We start from the raw sequence: 18,906 nt of genomic DNA, 5'->3' as shown, positions 1-18,906 counted from the left end.
TCTCCAGGGGATCTTCCCAACCCGAGGACGGAACCCACATCTCCTGCCTTGCAGGCGGACTCTTTACTGTCTGAGCCACCAGGGAAGCCCCAGGAAGCGGCTCACTTGGAATCTGAACCTAGTCCAGTCTGGTTTCAGAGTCCGAGCTCAAAAGCCCTGCATCATCCATTTGGAGAAAGGCAGGACTACGCCTGTTGTCTACTTGGGCCCCCTTCTGGAGGTGGGGGGCCCTCATGGGGCCTTAGACCTGAGCGCCGCCCCGCCCACCCCCAGGCCAGGCCACTCACTCAGTACCAGCAGCTCGTAGTGCAGCCAGTCCTCGCCCACCTCGTTGGAGGCCCTGCACGAGTACCTTCCCGCATCCTCCGCCCGTACCAGGGGGATCTGCAGGACCCGGCCTCCTGCAGGGACATGGGGGAGATAGAGGTCTGAGCAAGAACCAAGAAACCTGCCCTCTACCCTGGAGGAGATCTGGGACACATCACCGCCCCACTCCGCCCACGTAACCTGTGACATGCAGAGAAGCAGCTGCTGTGCCCGGGTCACGGCTCGAGAGGGCCAGGTGAAGCACAGTAATGGCTTGCTCTGCGCCAGGCCCTGGGCTGAGCCTCTGACTCTATGTGCTGTCACAACTCCCATCTTACAGATGGAAAAACTGAGGCTTCCTAAGAGTACCTGGCAGGGCTGAGCCCAGCTCCTTGATGAAGGCAGAGAGAAGAGGCAGAGAGCTGGGCACATGTCTGGGCAGAGGCTCTCAGGAGGCTGGACTGGTTGGAGGTGGGGGCTCTTCAGGGGCATCACCTGGGACCCTCTGCGATCGAGAGCCAGCCAGGGCCAGACTCTGGCATCGAGGGGGCTGGAACTGGTGTCTAGCAGGAGTGGGGTTCGGGTGACTCTGCACTCAGAATCCTGGGTTGGGGGGTGGCCAACCCAGGATGTGATGGGTTGTGAGCAGGATTAGAACCAGGGGCTCATTATATGCAGAGCCAAGGGGTGGTAGCCTGGACTAGGGAGGCTGTGGCCATGGTCAAGGGAGGGGTCACTTAATGTGTGAGATTAATCTGTGATCAGGGCCAGAATTAAGGTCAGCTGTGACTATGAGCACTGTGTGCCCAGGATTAGGGGTTCGGTGGCCACGGTCAGAGGCTAATGGTGGGACTGGGGGTCAGCATGTGACTGAGTTCTTTGTGTCCCCAAGCCAGAGGGCAGTGGCCATTTAAGGGTCAATTACGTCTTTCTGTAAGCCCTGCCTCTCCCAGATCTCCAAGGGGTCGCCTTCTTTCACAAGCACCAAAGTCCAAACCCTGGCATGACTGTTCGCCCTACAGCCCCCTCATTCTTCCCTCTGCCACCAGCGTCACCACTGACCCGCGCCTGGCTGGGCACCGTGTGACCGCGAGCCAGGCGACCACCCCATCCGGGCTCTGTGTCTGGGATTCCTCCCAGTCCTGGACCCCACCCCCGCCCCAGGGAAGCCAGGCGTTTCTAAGCCCCATCCCCAGGCCCTTTAATTCAAAACCATCCATAAAAAACTATTCTAAGATAGAGCAGTTGTTTAGGCAGGAAGCAGCCTAGATGCCCATCAACTGATGAGTGAATAAAAACCATATGGTACATAAACACAATGGAATATATACTCAGCCATAAAACAGGAAGGGGTTGAGTCAGTCCTAGTGAGGTGGAGGAACCTAGAGCTTGTTATAGACATAGTGAAGTAAGTCAAGAAGAGAAAAACAAATATAGTATATTAACGCATATATATGGGACTGAGCGACTTCACTTTCACTTTTCACGTTCATGCATTGGAGAAGGAAATGGCAACCCATTCCAGTGTTCTTGCCTGGAGAATCCCAGAGACGGGGGAGCCTGGTGGGCTGCCGTCTATGGGGTCGCACAGAGTCGGACACGACTGAAGCGACTTAGCAGCAGCAGCAGCATGGGATCTAGAGGGCTTCCCTGGTGGCTCAGATGGTAAAGCGATTCAGAAAACTGATACTGAAGAACCCATTTGTGGGGAAGGAATGGGGACGCAGATGTAGAGATTGGACTTGTGGACACAGTAGGGGAGGCAGAGAGTGGGACAAAGGGAGAAAGTAGCGTCAGCATAAATACAAAATATCCATGAGATGGAGAGCTGGTGAGAAGTTGCTGTGTAGCACAGGGAGCCCAGCCTGGAGCTCAGTGATGGCTTGGCTGGATGGAATGGGGGAGGGGAGGAGGCTAGGGAGGGAGGGGAGTACTGTATGATTATGGCTGATTCACATTTCACATGGCAGAAACCAGTACAACACTGCAAAAATTAAAAAAATTTAGATATAAAAAAAGAAAAAGTGTTTATGTTTTTAACAAAAAAGCAAATAACTTTAAAAGTTTCTTTACCAAATGAGCTATCAGGGAAGCCCAACTTTAAATAAACAAATATGTAAAGCAGGAAAAAGACATAAAAAGGTCACATGACAACCCAGAGGGGTGGGAGGTGGGAGGGAGAGTCCAGAGGGAAGGGACACGCGTATGCTCACGGCTGATTGGTGTTGATATATGGTGGAAACCAGCACAGCGCTGTAAAGCGACTATCCTCCAATTAAAAATAAATCATTTTTTTTTAAGGTCACATGAGCCATGATCTTGGATCCTGGGTGGGCATCAGAGCCCCATGAGAGCTTCTTCAACATTTGGGGTCTTAATAAAGGAACTGCCCCCTCTCCCCGGAAAAAGGGGCCAGGAGATTACAGATCTCGAAGCCCAGAGGTGGGTGTGGTGCAGATGAGTACCTCTGTTCTAACCAGAGGCAGAAGGGGATCCTGTTCTTGCCTTCAAACAGGTAAAGGACTTCTAGCCCCAGTTTATGAAAGGCAGTTGAGGTCCAGAGTGGTCACATGCCCTGTCGGGGGTCAGACAGCAAGCAGCAGGCAGGAGACCTCAGGCCGCACGGAAAGGCGGAGGCGACCAGCCCTGGTGTGGGCGTGACCCTGGTGCCTGCCTGTAAAGGACCCGCTCTTCCACGCAGCCCTGGCCTACCTTGCAGAACAGACACCCCGTCCTCGATCGAGAGGGGGCGGTCCCCCCTGTACCAGGTCAGCTCCGGGGCTGGCACCGCGTTGGTATCACAGTACAGGTAGGCGGGGTTGTTCTCCACGATCTCCCGGTATTCCGTCACCCCACCCCGGGCCTCTTCCTCCAAGAACGGGGTCTCAAAGTCTGCAGTGGCATCAGCCACCTTCTGGAAAATGGGGGGTACTGGGGAGCGGAGGACAAAGCCGTCAAGACACACCATTGAGAGATGGGCATGAACTTCTGTTCAGAGATTCCCATCCCAGCCTCCACTGGGCAGGGAAATTTCACCGAGTGAGCCAATCCCTTCCATCAAAGCAGTTTTTTTTTAAATGATCTTTTTTCCTTTATTATCAGCTAATTGTTTTTAAAGACCTTTTTTTTCTGATGCAGACCATTTTTAAAAGTCTTTATTGACTCTGTTACAATATTGCTTCTGTTTTATGTTTTGTTTTTTTTGGCCAAGAGGCCTCTGGGATCTGTGTTCTTGGACCAGCAACCCACACCCGCTGCATTGGAAGGGGAAGTCTTAACCACTGGACCATCAGGAAAGTTCCCTGATCACCATATATTACAGAGGTAAAATCAAGGCCTGGGGGGCAGTGATGTCCCGGTCCCCCAGGGCTCTTGAAAGAGCCCAGGCCAGGGTTCGGGGGGCCAGACGTGCAGACAGCTATGAGAACAGAGCCCTCCTGCCAGGCCGCCCCAGAAGCACTGACACCTCCCAAGTCCCACTGACCCCCGCCCCGTGGTCCCACACACCCTGGATGAGCACGTTGAAGTCCTGGTCATCCTCGCCCGCCACGTTGGTGGCCACGCACAGGTATCGCCCAGAATCGGAGACCTGCGTGGGCTGGATCTGGAGCAGCCGTCCTTCACCGAGGATGCGGACACGCTGGTTGGGGATCACAGGCTGGAGGTGGAAAGAGGGGGGATAGGGATCAGGAATGAGGGCTAGAAAGCACCCATATGAGTTACTTTTAAAACACCACATAAAGTGGTCAGACCACCCTGACAATTCTGTAACACCAGACCCACAGAACGTAAACATTAGAAGAGAATTCAGTGAGTGAATATAGGGTTTCATGCCTGTGAGACTTGTTTTCTATAAAGAGTTGAACTTCTTATTAAAATATAAAGGACGGGGCAGGGCCCAGGACAGCTCTGGGGCCTGCTGCTATGACTGCCTTTTCTGGAAGGTTCTGCAGATGAGGGGGACCCAGACTGAGAATCTGAGGCCGCCAGGGGCTCCTGAGCTCACCTGTCCATCCTTGTACCAGCTGATGGTGGGCGGGGGCACGGCCCAGAACTCACACTCCAGGGTCAAGCTGCTGTTGACCTTGGTCTTCACTTCCTTCACGCTGACCTCCCCAAAAGGGTCATCTTTGGAGATGGAAGGGGGGACTGAAAACCATAAAAGAGTCTGAGGAGCAGGCCGGGAGAAGAGGTGCTGAGACCCTGCACCCCCCAGCCCCTAAGCCCATCCCAGAAACGGAGGGGGCTGGCTCTCCAGAGCAGAGGAACAGGGAGCCTGGTAACCCACCCGCTCCTGGGGAGAGATGGTTATGGGACAGGGCAGGTCTGAGGCAGGGGGATTCCTGGGGTGACCTCTGGGGACCCTTCCAGGGGTACCAGGTCTCCAGCTGTGGGCGCTATTATTGCACTGCAGTGTGAGTGGCAGAAGGAATCCAGGACTTCTGTGGGTCTAGGCATCCACGTGACCCAGTCCTAACTCACTGGTTCCCTCCTCCTAAGTTCTAGGCCCTAAATGGACCAAGCTGGCCTGGCTGGCCAGGGACTATCAGAGGGGACAAGTCACATGAAGGTGCCTGGGGTGTCAAGTGCAGCCCCGGCACTTCCGGGCAGCCTCCTGCCCACGCAGCTGGTGCCCTGGCCGGTCCCTGACTCACTGAGGACTTCCACGTGGTAGTTCTTCATGGCCTCGCCCAGCTCGTTGGTGACCACGCAGGTGTATTGGCCCGCATCTTCCTTCTGGGCATTCAGAATCTGCAGCCCGTGGGTGCCTGCTTGGGGTAGGACAGCGGCCAGGGTCACCCCTGGCTGCCTGCCTCTGACCCAACCTGGTGACGTGTTACCTCTGCCCCCCTTCTCCCCCATCCCCTCGAGGGCATCACCTGGGAGCAGCTGGATGTTGTTCAAGGCCTCAAAAGGGGCCCCGTCCTTCATCCAGGTGATGGTGGGGGCAGGAAAGGCCCGCGTCTCGCAGATCAGAGAGATGGGGTTGTTGATGGTCACAGTCACCTCTTCCTCCTCGCTGTCCTCGTTAACTCCCAGGATGGTGGGAACCACTGCGGTGGGGCAGGGGGTGCGCTCCTGAGCAGGGATCCCCCACCCTGGGCCCGAGGACCCGGAAAAGTCTGAGACCCTGGTGCTGGGCTTCGGCGCTGTTGTTGTTTGTGTTGCACAGATGGGAAACGAGGCTCAGAGGAACCACGCCCTGTGCGGCCAGACTTCAATTCAGGCCTGGGTGGCCCAGAGCCCAGGCTCTCCCTTACTAAGCCATATCATAGGGGAAGCTGGTCAAGTCTGCCTCTATTTCCCCAATAAGCTCTTAACATCCATGCGTGTGCAGGCTCAGTTGTGTCCGACTCTTTATGACCCCGTGGACTGCAGCGCGCCAGGCTCCTCTGTCCATGGGATTTCCCAGGCAAGAACACTGGAGTGGGTTGCCATTTCCTCCTCTAGGGGATCTTCCTGACCCAGGGATCGAACCCCTGTCTCCTGTATCTCCTGCACTGGAAGGCGGATTCTTTACCACTGCGCCACCTGGGAAGCCCCTGTTAACATCCAGCCATCTACTAATTTATCCACAGTCTTCCCAGTTCTGTGTGTGGTTCCAATTTGTACCCTGCTCTGAGCAGAGGTGGAGGTGGAGTTTTGTTCTCTGCTGAGTAAAACAGCTCTGCTTTCATGGGTCCCCAAATATTCTCTTTCAGCTCTTGCTGGGGACCCTCCTTTGTACCAACAGCAGTTTATTTCATTTTTTATTAATTAATTTTGGCTGCTCTGGGTCTTTGTTGCTACGTGCAGGCTTTCTCTAGCTGTGATGAGGGGCGGCTAGTCTCTGGTTATGCTATACAAGCTTCTCTTTGCGGTGGCTTCTCCTGTAGCAGAGCTCGGGCTCTAGGGTGTGCAGGACCAGTAATTGCAGCTTGCAGGCTCTAGACCTCGGGCTCAGTAGTTGTGGCACACAGGGTTAGTTGCCCCAGGCCATGTGGAATCTTCCAAGAGCAGGGATCGAACCTGAGTCCCTTGCATTGGCTGGTGGATTCTTAACCACTGGACCTCTAGGGACATTTTGTGTGTACTGTGCATGCTAAGTTACTTCAGTCATGTCCAACTCTTTGTGACCCCATGGTTTGCAGCCTGCCAGGCTCCTCGGTCCATGGGATTCTCCAGGCAAGAATACTGGAGTGGGTTGCCATGTCCTCCTCCAGGGCATCTTCCTGACCCAGGGATCAAATCTGGGTCTCCTGTGTCTCCTGCGTTGCAGGCGGATTCTTTACCACTGAGCCATCTGGGAAGTCCTACCAACAGCATTTTGAGAAACAGATCTGTCTAATCTTCTAGAACACTGCTTCTCCTAATGAGACAGTTCATGCTGATGGCTCTTGGGAGAATGAATGCCTGGGTGCAAGCCCCCACCCTGAGGCCTGGAGTCTTGTCACCTCTCTAAGCCTCACAGCTTCATTGGTGACCAGGGGACAAGCACACCTCCCACCTCCTAGGATAGTCAGGGGACGCCCTGTGGTCCAGTGGTTAGGACTTTGCCTCCCAGCGCACAGGGTTTGGCTTCGACCCCTAGTCGAGTAACTAAGACCCCACGTGCTGCTCGGTGCCCCTCCCATTTAACCAATCAGGCCTGTCCACATGCCTGGCTCATGGTAGGTGTTTAGCCAATATACCCACTATTATTACTTTTGTTGTTGCTGACGAGGAAGAAACAAAAGTAAAGTGCTTTGTGGGAAGCTGCCTGTAAGGAGTTGGTCACCTTGGTTTTCCCTTCTGCTTGAACCTAGGGTCACCAGGAGGTGTTCGGCACTTACCCAGGACGCTAAGCTGGAAATGCTTGGTCTTCTCCCCTATGGCATTGGCTGCAACGCAGGAGTAGTGGCCTGCACTAGACAGGTTGGCGTGGAGGACCCACAGGAGGGCTCCATCTGGAGAGACGTGGTGGGCGTCTCCACTAGCTAGGGGTCGGCCGTCTTTGAACCATGTGACCTTGGGCTGTGGGTGGCCTGTATGCAGAGGGGAGAGGCAGGTGAAATGATTCAGTAGGTTTTCACCAGGTCAAACCAGAGGCCAGAGGCAGCTCCAAGATGGGGTGGGAGACATCGTTCTCCATTTCAGTCCAGAGGCCCGTGCGGCAGGGCAAGACACAGAAGCAGCCATCAAACCTGGCCTGGACCCTTTCCTATGTGATTCGGTTACCGTTTCCTTTCCCAGGTTGTGGGCAGGGATGGCTTGGTACAGACAGGCAGGACATAAAGGCAAATTATTCTTTCCATCCATCCATTCATCATCCATCCATTCATCTACCCACCCCACCCCATCCATCCATCCTTTTATCCATTCATACATACACACATTCACCCATTTACCCATCTGTCCATTCATCCATCTATCCATCCATCCATCTCTCCCAGGCCACATGCATTAATGGGAGCCTACTTTGCCAGGCAGTGGGGGAACCATGGTGACAAGATAGTCCTTGGTTCTCATGGAGCTCAGAGCCTGGCTGGGGTAGACAGATGTCACAAGGCCACTCTGGCCCAGTGGAGTCAATGCTGGGACAGGAGAACACTAGGACCTTGTAGGAGAGCAGCAGAGAAATGACTCCAGAAAGAATGAAGACACCCAGTGACTGGTGATGGAAGCAAGGTCTGATGCTGTAAAGAACCACACTGCATAGGAACCTGGAATGTCAGGTCCATGAATCGAGGTAAACTGGAAGTGGTCAAACTGGAGATGGCAAGAGTGAACATCGACATTTTAGAAATCAGTGAACTAAAATGGACTGGAATGGGTGAATTTAACTCAGATGACCATTATATATACCACTGTAGGCAAGAATCCCTTAGAAAAAAATGGACTAGCCCTCATAGTCAACAAAAGAGTCCAAAATGCAGTACTTGGATGCAATCTCAAAAACGACAGAATGATCTCTGTTTGTTTCCAAGGCAAACCATTCAGTAGCACAGGAATCCAAGTCTATGACTCTACCAGTAACGCTGAAGAAGCTGAAGTTGAACCGTTCTATGAAGGCCTACAAGACCTTCCAGAACTAACACCCAAAAAAGATGTCCTTTTCATCATAGGGGACTGGAATGCAAAAGTAGTAAGTCAAGAGATACCTGGAGTAACAGGCAAATTTGGTCTTGGAGTACAAAATGAAGCAGGGCAAAGGCTAACAGAGTTTTGCGAAGAGAACGCACGGGTCATAGCAAACACCATCTTCTAACAACACAAGAGAAGACTCTACACATGTACATCACCAGATGATCAATACTGAAATCACATTGATTATATTCTTTGCAGCCAAAGATGGAGAAGCTCTAAACGGTCAGCAAAAACAAGACTGGGAACTGACTGTGGCTCAGACCATGAACTCCTTATTGCCAAATTCAGACTTAAATTGGAAAGTAGGGAAAATCACTAGACCATTGAGGTATGACCTAAAACAAATCCCTTATGATTATACAGTGGAAGTGACAAACACATTCAAGGGATTAGATCTGATAGACAGAATGCTGAAGAACTATGGACTGAGGTTAGTGACATTGTACAGGAGACAGTGATTAAGGCCATCCCCAAGAAAAAGAAATGCAAAAAGGCAAAATGTTTCTTTGAGAAGGCCTTATAAATAGCTGAAAAAAGAAAAGAAGTGAAAGGCAAAGGAAAAATGTAAGATATACCCATTTGAATGCAGAGTTCCAAAGAATAGCAAGGAGAGATAAGAAAGTCTTCCTCACTAATTAGTGCAAAGAAATAGAGAAAAACAATAGAATGGGAAAGATTAGAGATCTCTTCAAGAAAATTAGAGATACCAAGGGAACATGTCATTAAATAATGGGCACAATAAAGGACAGAAATGGTATGGACCTAACAGAAGCAGAAGATATTAAGAAGAGGTGGCAGGAATACACATGAGAACTGTACAAAAAAGATCTTCACCACCCAGATAATCATGATGGTGTCATCACTCACCTAGAGCCAGACATCCTGGAATGCAAAGTCAAGTGGGCCTTAGGAAGCATCACCATGAACAAAGCTAGTGGAGGTGATGGCATTCCAGTTGAGCTATTTCAAATCCTAAAAGATGATGCTGTGAAAGTGCTGCACTCAATATACCAGCAAATTTGGAAAACTCAGCAGTGGCCACAGGACTGGAAAAGGTCAGCTTTCATTCTAATCCCAAAGAAAGACAATGCCAAAAAATGCTCAAACTACCACACAATTGCACTCATCTCATATGCTAGCAAACTAATGCTCAAAATTCTCCAAGCCAGGCTTCAACAGTACGTGAACCATGAACCTCCAGATGTTCAAGCTGGATTTAGAAAAGGCAGAAGAACCAGAAATCAAATTGCCAACATCCACTGGATCATGGAAAAAGCAAGAGAGTTCCATAAAAACATCTACTTCTGCTTTATTGACTATGCCAAAGCCTTTGACTGTGTGGATCACAATAAACTGCGGAAAATTCTTTAAAAGAAGGGAATACCAGCCCACCTGACCTGCCTCCTGAGAAATCTGTATGCAGGTCAAGAAGCAACAGTTAGAACTGGACATGGAACAACAGACTGGTTCCAAATAGGAAAAGGAGTACGTCAAGGCTGTATATTGTCACCCTGCGTATTTAACTTATATGCGGAGTACATCATGCAAAATGCCGGGCTGGATGAAGCACAAGCTGGAAACAAGATTGCTGGGAGAAATATCAATAACCTCAGATATGCAGATGACACCACCCTTATGGCAAAAAGTGAAGAGGAACTAAAAAGCCTCTTGATGAAAGCGAAAGAGGAGAGTGAAAAAGTTGGCTTAAAGTTCAATATTCAGAAAACTAAGATCACGGCATCCAGTCCCATCACTTCATGGGAAATAGATGGGGAAACAATGGAAACAGTGAGAGACTACTTTTTTGGGCTCCAAAATCACTGCAGATGGTGACTCCAGCCACAAAATTAAAATACGCTTGCTCCTTGGAAGAAAAGCTATGACCAATCTAGACAGCATATTAAAAAGCAGAGACATTACTTTGCCAACAAAGGTCTGTCTGGTCAAAGTTATGGTTTTTCCAATGGTCATGTATGGATGTGAGAGTTGGACCATAAAGAAAGCCGGGCGCCGAAGAATTGATGCTTTTGAACCATGGTGTTGGAGAAGACTCTTGAGAGACCCTTGGACTTCAAGGAGATCCATCCTAAAGGAAATCAGTCCTGAATATTCATTGGAAAGACTGATGCTGAAGCTGAAACTCCAATATTTGGCCACCTTATGCAAAGAACTGAGTCACTGCAAAAGATCCTAATGCTGGGAAAGATTGAAGGTGGGAGGAGAAGGGGACAACAGAGGATGAGATGGTTGGATGGCATCACCGACTCAATGGACATGAGTTTGAGCAAGCTTCTGGAGTTGGTGATGGACAGGGAGGCCTGGCGTGTTGCAGTCCATGGGATCGCAAAGAGACCGACACAACTGAGCGACTGAACTGAACTGAGGACCTTGGAGGCTGAGCTCTGCAGTCAGGTGAGTAGGGAAGAGTGTTTGTGGCAGAGGCATAGAGAGTGAAAAGTCCAAGATGGCAAGGGACACCCTGCAGGGAACAGCAGGGCAGTGGGCAGGCACCCCAGATCTCTGAGGACCCCTCCTCCCACAGCTGCCTCTTCACCCTCCTCCAGTCCACTGTGTGGCCCTTACCTGAGACGTTGCACATCAGGTGGGCCATCTCCCCTTCGGGGACCTTGACTGTGTCCTCCACGTCCTCCTTCTCAATACTGGGAGGAACTGCGAGAAGCAGGGAAGACAGACACTCACTGACCAGGCTGAGCAACCACGGAGCAGGAAGCCAAGCGCCCACTGTATCTCTCTTCCATTCTCCATTCCTTCACACCTGCTGCCATGGGGCAGGGCGTCTAATAAAAATTTGCAGCTGGCTGAGGCAAATACCAGTGCTGCTGGGAGAAGGCCCCAGTCAGAGGAAGGCAGTCGGGTGGCATTGAAAATCTTTGCCCCCTTTCATCTTGGGTTGGTTCTGGCTGTTTCTGGAAAGTTCTATGGCAGCCTCAGAGAAGAGGCTGCTGATGGGTCAAAGAAGACAAGGCTTGGTCTCTCCCTCCTGTCTGTGCTGGGTCCACTCCCAGAGGCTCCCAGGCTGGAAGGAAGGATGGGTGGGCGCCCGTGAGAACCACGCGGTGACGTACCCAGGACCTCCACGCTGAAGTCCCTCCGTGCCTCCCCAGCCTCGTTGCTGGCCAGGCAGGAGTAGAGGCCTCTGTCCTGCTCCTGCGCCTGGGTCAGCTTCAGCATCCAGCCACCTGGGAAGCGGGAGAGTGGGCTCCAAGCACAGCTGCGAGCAGCCTTCTGTCCCCACCTGAGCCTAGGCTGCCCACCGGGAGGAGGAGCACGCTGGGCGTTATACTTAGATGTTTATGTGTCTGCCTCCCACAATGTTCCATTCCTCAGAGAGGGAAACTGAGACCCGGAGGGTCAACAGATGGATGGAGCCCTCTGGACGTTAGTCCTTGCTGTTGTTTAGTCGTTAAGTCCTGTCCAAGTCTTTTGCAATCCCATGGACTGCAGCCCACAAGGCTCCTCTACTCATGGGATTTCCCAGGCAAGAAAACTGGAGTGGGTTGCCATTTCCTCCTCCGGAGGATTTTTCCAACCCAGGGATCAAGCCCTAATCTCCTGAATTAGCAGTTGAATTCTTTACCACTGAGGCACCAGGGAAGCCTGGATATTAGACCTACGCCAGGGTAAACTTCTCTTAAGCTTCCCAGTTGACTCAGACGGTAAAGAATCTGCCTGCAATGTGGGAGACCTGGGTTCAATCCCTGGGTCAGGAAGATCCCCTGGAGGAGGGCATGGCAACCCACTCCAGTACTCTTGCCTGGAGAATCCCCATGGACAGAGGAGCCTGGCGGGCTACAGTCCATGGGGTTGCAAAGAGTCAGACACGACTGAGCGACTAAACACACATAAGCACGGGGTAAACTTGACCCTGTCCTAGTAAGAAGACTCTGTCACCTGGCTACCCTCTCTTCTGTGGATTGACTAGAGCTGAAAGCACAGCAATGGTTTATGTAATCCTGGTTCAGATCAGAACCCCATTCTACTCTGATGGACCTGGTGAAAGTCCACCTTCTCCCAAGGACCTCTCAGAGGTGAACCAGTTCCTCTCAGGGGAACACAAGGATCTCCTAAGACCAGCCCAAGGAAAGCAGATATACAGGACTTGCCATCACGGCTACTCCTGTACCCAGGGCAGACATCACTAATCTATCACCACTCTCCTTTCTGCCAGACCCAGATGCAGTCTCTGAATTCATCTCATCCGATGAATACTGCAGACCCTACCAAGTGACAGGAAGTGATACACGAGGGGAAACTTGTTTACCATCCCAGCTTGGGCTGCATGGAATAATTGATGGGTCATTGAGGCTGAGCCTCAGTGGGCCTGGAAGTCCCTGCAAGATTCTGATGGGATACTGCCTCCTGAGCCTCAGTTTCTCCATTTGTATTCCAGCAAGAACCATCACAAACCAGCTTTGTGAGGAAGATGAGTATTCAGAGGAGAAAGTGCTTGGACCAGCATTTCTAAAAGTTTGCTACAGCTCCATGGGAGGTTATATAAGCTCTGTGAGAATTTTTTTTTTTTTGGCTGCAGGACTTATCAGAACCTTGACTATGCAAGTGATTCTTGTGGGTCTCCAGGAAAATCGAACAGGAAGCCTTTTCCAGACTTATTTAAATCCTTATTTTTTTTCCTGGAGCACCTCATCTGACCAGAGTTTTGGGGTGCACTCTTGGGAGACTAATAGCTGAAACGATTATCCCAACCATGCTGGGCAAGGCAGGATCAGAGATCACAGGCACGTGATGGACAGAGGGAGAAGCTGAGTTTCGGACCTTACCTGCTAAGAGGTAGGTGTTCTCTCCAGGGCTGATGGGCTCCTCCCCTCGGAACCAGCGGATCCCTGGTGGTGGGATGCCTGTGGCTTCACAGTACAGTGACAAGGGGCTGTGCAGGGTGGCTGTAACATTGGTCAGTGGGCCCAAGTCGCCAATGAGCTCTGGGGGCACTAGATACAGGGAAGAAGCCACATTCGGGATGCAGATGGGTGCTGTATGCTCTTTCCTACCTCCCCGCTGGCCTCCCCAAGGATCCCCGACCCCCAATCTCAGAGCTGCTTCCACTGAAGGGGGTGAGTGGTGGCCACATGCTGGACTCTGGCATCAGGCTGAGGCCTCAGTTTCCCCAACCCCTCAGAGGAACACCAGGAGAATCCGACAAGGACATGTGTGAAGCCCTTAGCTCAGACCCTGGTATGGAGCAAAACTGAGCAAAGGAGACAGAAATCAGAGCCACGGGGAACACAGATGGGACCCCAGACCCACACAGTAGAGTCCCGTTCAGAAAGGAAGCCCCACTCTATCAGGCAGGGACAGGTCAGCGAGGCCTGGGGTCCCAGCAACGCTGGAGATATGATAAGAAGGCCTTCCCTAAAGGACTCCTGCCCACCTCTCTCCTTGTCTCTTCCCACTCCTCGCCTCCACCCTGAGGTATGCAGTAGGAGCTCAGTAAAAGACTAGAATCAGGAGGCTGTTCTAGCTACTCTGCTCCAGGCCTCCGCAGAGTCTGTTCCCTCTGTCCAACACTCTTCCTCTTACCCTAGCTCCTGATGAACTCCAACTTAGCCTTTACATTTCAGCTTTAAAAGTCACCTCCTACAGGAAGCCACCCTGACTTCCTAAGACAGATGACGGTCTAGCTGATCTCTTAGGGATGCCCAAATCCCAACATCACACACGAACCATGCAGAATAAAGACTGCCCAGAATAGAGCAGGGAAACAACAAAGGAGAGGAAGAATGAGGGACTTCCCTGGTGGTCCAGTGGCTACGACTACAGGCTCCAAATGCAGGGGGGCCCAAGTTCGATTCCGGGTCAGGGAACTAGCTCCCATATGCTGCAACTAAAGATCCCATGGGTGGTAACTAAGTTCTGGTGCAGCCAAATAAGTAAACAAATAACTTTTTTAAGTGGGGGGAGGGGAAGGGAAATGAGGGCTATTTGGAGCCGGTCCTGATTTTGAGAGCAGTGTTCGCAGCTTCCGCTGACAGCAGCCTTCGCCAGAGGCCTGGCTCCTGGCAGAACAAGGAGGTGGCCCCAGGAACACGGAGACGGAGGCTGCCTTGCCGCTTCCTGCCCCCTCCCGAAGGCTGCGGGTCCTCACCGAGAACTGAGAGCGAAAACCTCCGCTCGGCCCTCCCGGCCTCGTTCTCGGCCACGCAGCTGTAGCGCCCAGCGTGGGCAGGCCGAGCCCTCTCCACGTGCAGACTCTGGCCGTGGTTCTGGAGCCGCAGGCCGGACTCGGGCCCCACGGGCCACCCGTCCCGCTCCCACGTCACCCTGGGCGTGGGTTTCCCTGTGGCGTTGCATTCCAGGCTGGCTTCCTCGTCCTGAACCACGGACACATCCACGTAGGGCTCCAGGGGGCCGGCAATCCGCGGGGAAACTGGGGTGGGGAGAAAGCAGGTCGGGGGTGGGGGCGGGGAAGGGGGCCGCTGGGCACCACGCCTCAGGCCAGGCTCTGGGCTCGCCTCCATCTGGCATGTGTACCCCTGCCTCCCGCTGGCCGTGTGACCTTAGCCAGGTGACCTCACCTGTCCAGGCCTCCACTTTATATCTCTATAATGGGATCACCACGGTACCCCGGCCCCCTCTCCCATACCCTGGGAATCACGGGAGGGCCTGCCGTTTGGACAATGAGCTCACAGCACGGTCCTGAAGATTTGTAAGGACTTTTCTTCCTTAGAAATCAGGGGTTTCTAAACAGTTGTTAGGGCTGGGGGTGGGGGTGGGGGATAGTTCCACAGGTGGGATTCTCCTCAAGACGTTGGACGGTAGTGTTCTTGGTTTTATTTTCTGCTGCTGCTGCTGCTAAGTCGCTTCAGTCGTGTCCGACCGACTCTTTGCGACCCCAGAGACGGCAGCCCACCGGGCTCCCCTGTCCATGGGATTTATTTTCTAGAATGATTTATATAAGGCTGAGATATTTAATTTTATTCCCCATAGGATAGGTAGATGGAGACTTGAGTTTCCATCACATATAGGAACTGTATATCAATTTTACGTTTCTTTAGTTTCCAGCTGTTTCAAGCTGTGGTTTCCTTTTTCTCTCTGGGCCATTGGGGGTCTCTTGGCATCAAGCTGCTTGCTCTCTCACGGTCAGGAGCTATAAGAAGCTGACTTGGAGGGGGCAGTTAAAATGGCAGTAACCTAAAGTGGGACAGGAGAATCCAGCTTCTGTCTTTGCTTGGGTTTTGGGGGGTGAGGTCTGCCCTGCCAGGGTGCCTGGTTGCCCACCCATCAGGCTGACCCCTTCCAGCCCTTTCCGCCTGGTCCAGGTCATCCCAGTCTGACTCACCATACACCACCAGCTGCTGGTCCTCGCTGCTATTTCCGGCCACGTTGCTGCACTCACAGGTGTACGTTCCCTCCTGGGCTGGCTGGGCCAGGCCCAGATACAGCAGCCGCCCCACAGCTGACACCTGCGCAAGGCTGGCCCCCTCCCCGGGCAGGGGCTGACCTGGATGCATGAGAAAGAAGCCCCTGGTCCCTAGTCCTTCCTCCAATCCATCCTGGCCAACTCCTGCTCATCCCGCAGATGCCCACTAAATGTCACCTCCACCAGGAAGACTTCCCTGAGCACCAAATCTGATCCCAGAACCCCCTCTGATAACCCACAACTCTGAGCTTGTCCCCAACCCAGCTCTACCTACAGGTGGCATGTCTGAATCCCTCCCTGGCCTGGGCTCTCCTGGAGGGAAGACCCTGCCTCACTTTCTCCCTGGGGTCCTTGGAGGCTCTCCGGGGCCTGGCATATATTAAGGCTTAATGAAGGCTATTGAGTGAACGACCCATCTGTCTAGCTACAGTGGTGAGGGAGGGAGACCAAGCAACAGGCACGCCTGGAAGCAAGGAGACCCCGATGCAGGGAAGGATTTTGTAACCCTGGAGGCGCTAACTTCCATCACCCTGCACCTGTCACGGAGGAGCAGCCCTCTGGGCTCCCATCATCCAGCAGCACGTGTCCCAGCCGGGGGAGGGGCCCAGGTGGGCACATGACATGCTTCCTCACTCTTACATTCTATTCTCTGTCCACGCTCTCTCCCCTGGTGATCTCGGCTTGTCTTGTCACTTTTGGATTTATTCTTAGCCCAGACCTCTCCTCTGAGCTCCAGACACCTCTGGCTGACTGCCCATTTAACATCTCATTGGATGTCTAACAGATCTGAACATTAAAATGCCGCAAACTCCCAGTCTGACCCCGTAAACCTGCCCTCACAGCCTGTCTATCTCGGTGATGGTAGCAACTCTCTCGATTGCCAGGCCAAATCTTCAAGTCATCCTCGACTCCTCATTCTCCTTAGCCCCTCATCCCAGCCATCAGGAAATCCTGCCAGCATTGCCTCTGAAATGCATCCAGAAGACTATGGCCGCCTCTCAGTACCTCCTGGCTACCCACCTAGTCCAGGTGCCAGTTTCTCTTGCCTGGAGTCCTTGCGGAAGCCCCCTCACTGGCATCCTGCTCCCACCCTTGTTCCCAACGGTCTGTTCTTATCATGCTGGCAGGAACCTGCTGAGTACAAACCAGATTGTGTCCCTCCTTTTTCCAGACTCCTAAAACAGCCCATCTCACTCAAGGTAGAAGCTGGGATCCTTACAACAGCCTTTGACCGAGCCATCACAGCTCACGTGACCATCTCGAGCTGAATCTGCTGCAGCCCCACTGACCCCTCTGTTGTTCTTCCACCACACCTGGCTCACTCCTGCCCCAGGACCTTTGCATCTGCTCTCACCTGCCTGGAATGCCTTTCCCAGTCGTCTCATGTTCATCCCTCACCTTCTTCATGTCTGCTTGGTCAAATGTCCCTGACCACTCAACTTAAAATTGCAAATCCCATCACTCCCCCAGCAGTCTTCTCCTCTTTCTTGGCTTATATTTTTCTCCATAGCATTTATCACATCAGATATTAAGTCATTTACAGGCACACCTCAGAAATCGCACAGCTTCAGTTCTAGGCTACCGCAATAAAGCAAGTATCGAAATGAAGTGAGTCACATGAATTTTTGGTTCCCTGGTGCATATATGTTGATACTATAATCTGTTAAGTGTGCAATACTGTGTGAAAAGAAAACAATGTACACAACTTAATTAAAAATATTTTAAAAAGCTAACCATCATCTGAACCTTCAGCAAGTCATAAACTTTCTTCAGTAGTAACATCAGAGATCACTGATCACAGATCACCATAACAGACTTAATAATAACAATGAAGTCATAAATACTGTGAGCATTATCAGAATGTGACAGAGACCCAGAGTGAGCAAATACTGTTGGAAAAATGACACCAACAGACTTTTTGGAGGCAGGGTTGCCATAAGCCTTCAATTTGTAAAATATATAACACCTGTGAAACTCTAAACACGGTGCATTAAAATGAGGTATGCCTGTACTCGTTTTTCACTTATTATCTGACTATCTTGATCCACTGATGCATTTCTAGCACCTAGAATGATGCCTGGCACAGACAGGCTCTCAATAAATACTAGTTAAATGAATGAATTCCAAATATTCACTGAGCATCTCTTTTGTACCAGGCACTGCTAAGCCACTGCTGAATTCCCAGACAATGCCTCCCGGGGCTCAGGGATTCATAGAGGAGCAGACACTGAGGGACTAAGGTGGGTGACATGACAAGTTAACACAGGGGCGGTGTCAAGGAGGTCCTCTCCCTAGACTGGGAGGGAGGTCAGGGAGGGCTTCCTGGAAGAAGAGACATCTGACGGGAGGCCCTGAGATCAGTCTAGCTCTCACTGGCTGAGAAGGGGCTGGAGGGGCGTGGGGGGCTTCTGTGACCAGCACCTGCACCCGTCTCCATCTCAGCCAGGGTTGGAAGCAAGGGCAGGGAGCAGCCTCCATGGGTGGGGCAGTGAGCCTGGGGCTCAGCCAGCCTACCGTCCTTCTTCCAGGAGATCTTGGGGAAGGGAACGCCCCGACAATCGCAGGAGAGCCTGGCGGGGTGCCCCTCGGTCACGGTTACGGTGCGTGGCTCCCGCGAGGGGAACACTGGAGGGACTGAGTAAAAACAGAGCAGAGGTGAGGAGGGCAGGAAGCTGGGGACTGGGATGAGAAAGAGACCCCGGGGAGAGGGTGGGGCGGGGGAAGGCTGTGTCCTGGGACCCATTCAAGGCAGCAGCGCCCTCCGCCCTGGGCTTGAGAGCCAGCCCTGACAGACGCAGCGGGGAGGGACCCCAGCCCAGCCCAGCCGGGGAGATCCTCACCCCAGACATTGAGGTTGTAGTGCTTCTCCGAGCGGCCCACTTGGTTCAGCGCCTCACAGGTATAGCGGCCCGTATCCCCCACCTCGGCTCTGTCCACCTGGCCGGGAGCAAAAACCACCCGTCAGGGGTCCAGCGCAGAGATGGTGCCACATCTGTGTAACCCTGGGCCCGTCATTTTCCCTCGCCGAGCCCACACTCCCACCTGGAACCTGGGGGTTGATAAATCAGTGATAACACCTGCTGTACCTCTGGCACAAG

At 52.5% G+C, this 18,906-nt stretch overlaps 1 protein-coding gene across 3 annotated transcripts in view; it reads right to left on the bottom strand.

The window, feature by feature from the left end:
• The window catches only part of HMCN2 (hemicentin 2), a 175,834-nt gene that overhangs the window by 48,809 nt on the left and 108,119 nt on the right, over nt 1-18,906 (bottom strand). For 2 of the 3 annotated variants that reach the window (XM_044926449.2, XM_025261852.3), the window contains exons 42-55: nt 18,649-18,745; nt 18,323-18,442; nt 15,728-15,889; nt 14,534-14,815; nt 13,212-13,379; nt 11,499-11,612; nt 10,996-11,082; nt 7,119-7,310; nt 5,187-5,360; nt 4,962-5,078; nt 4,313-4,455; nt 3,814-3,964; nt 3,019-3,237; nt 288-401 (exon numbers count right to left, since the gene is read on the bottom strand). In XM_044926449.2, the coding sequence (XP_044782384.2) occupies nt 288-401; nt 3,019-3,237; nt 3,814-3,964; nt 4,313-4,455; nt 4,962-5,078; nt 5,187-5,360; nt 7,119-7,310; nt 10,996-11,082; nt 11,499-11,612; nt 13,212-13,379; nt 14,534-14,815; nt 15,728-15,889; nt 18,323-18,442; nt 18,649-18,745 (2,140 nt within the window). The remainder of the gene's footprint in view (nt 1-287; nt 402-3,018; nt 3,238-3,813; nt 3,965-4,312; nt 4,456-4,961; nt 5,079-5,186; nt 5,361-7,118; nt 7,311-10,995; nt 11,083-11,498; nt 11,613-13,211; nt 13,380-14,533; nt 14,816-15,727; nt 15,890-18,322; nt 18,443-18,648; nt 18,746-18,906) is intronic. The other variant, XM_025261853.3, reaches the window with a different exon arrangement.

The sequence above is a fragment of the Bubalus bubalis genome, chromosome 12 (assembly GCF_019923935.1).
Source record: "Bubalus bubalis isolate 160015118507 breed Murrah chromosome 12, NDDB_SH_1, whole genome shotgun sequence".
In the NCBI taxonomy this organism is placed as follows: Eukaryota; Metazoa; Chordata; class Mammalia; order Artiodactyla; family Bovidae; genus Bubalus; species Bubalus bubalis.
This window is presented reverse-complemented; position numbering and strand designations above follow the sequence as displayed.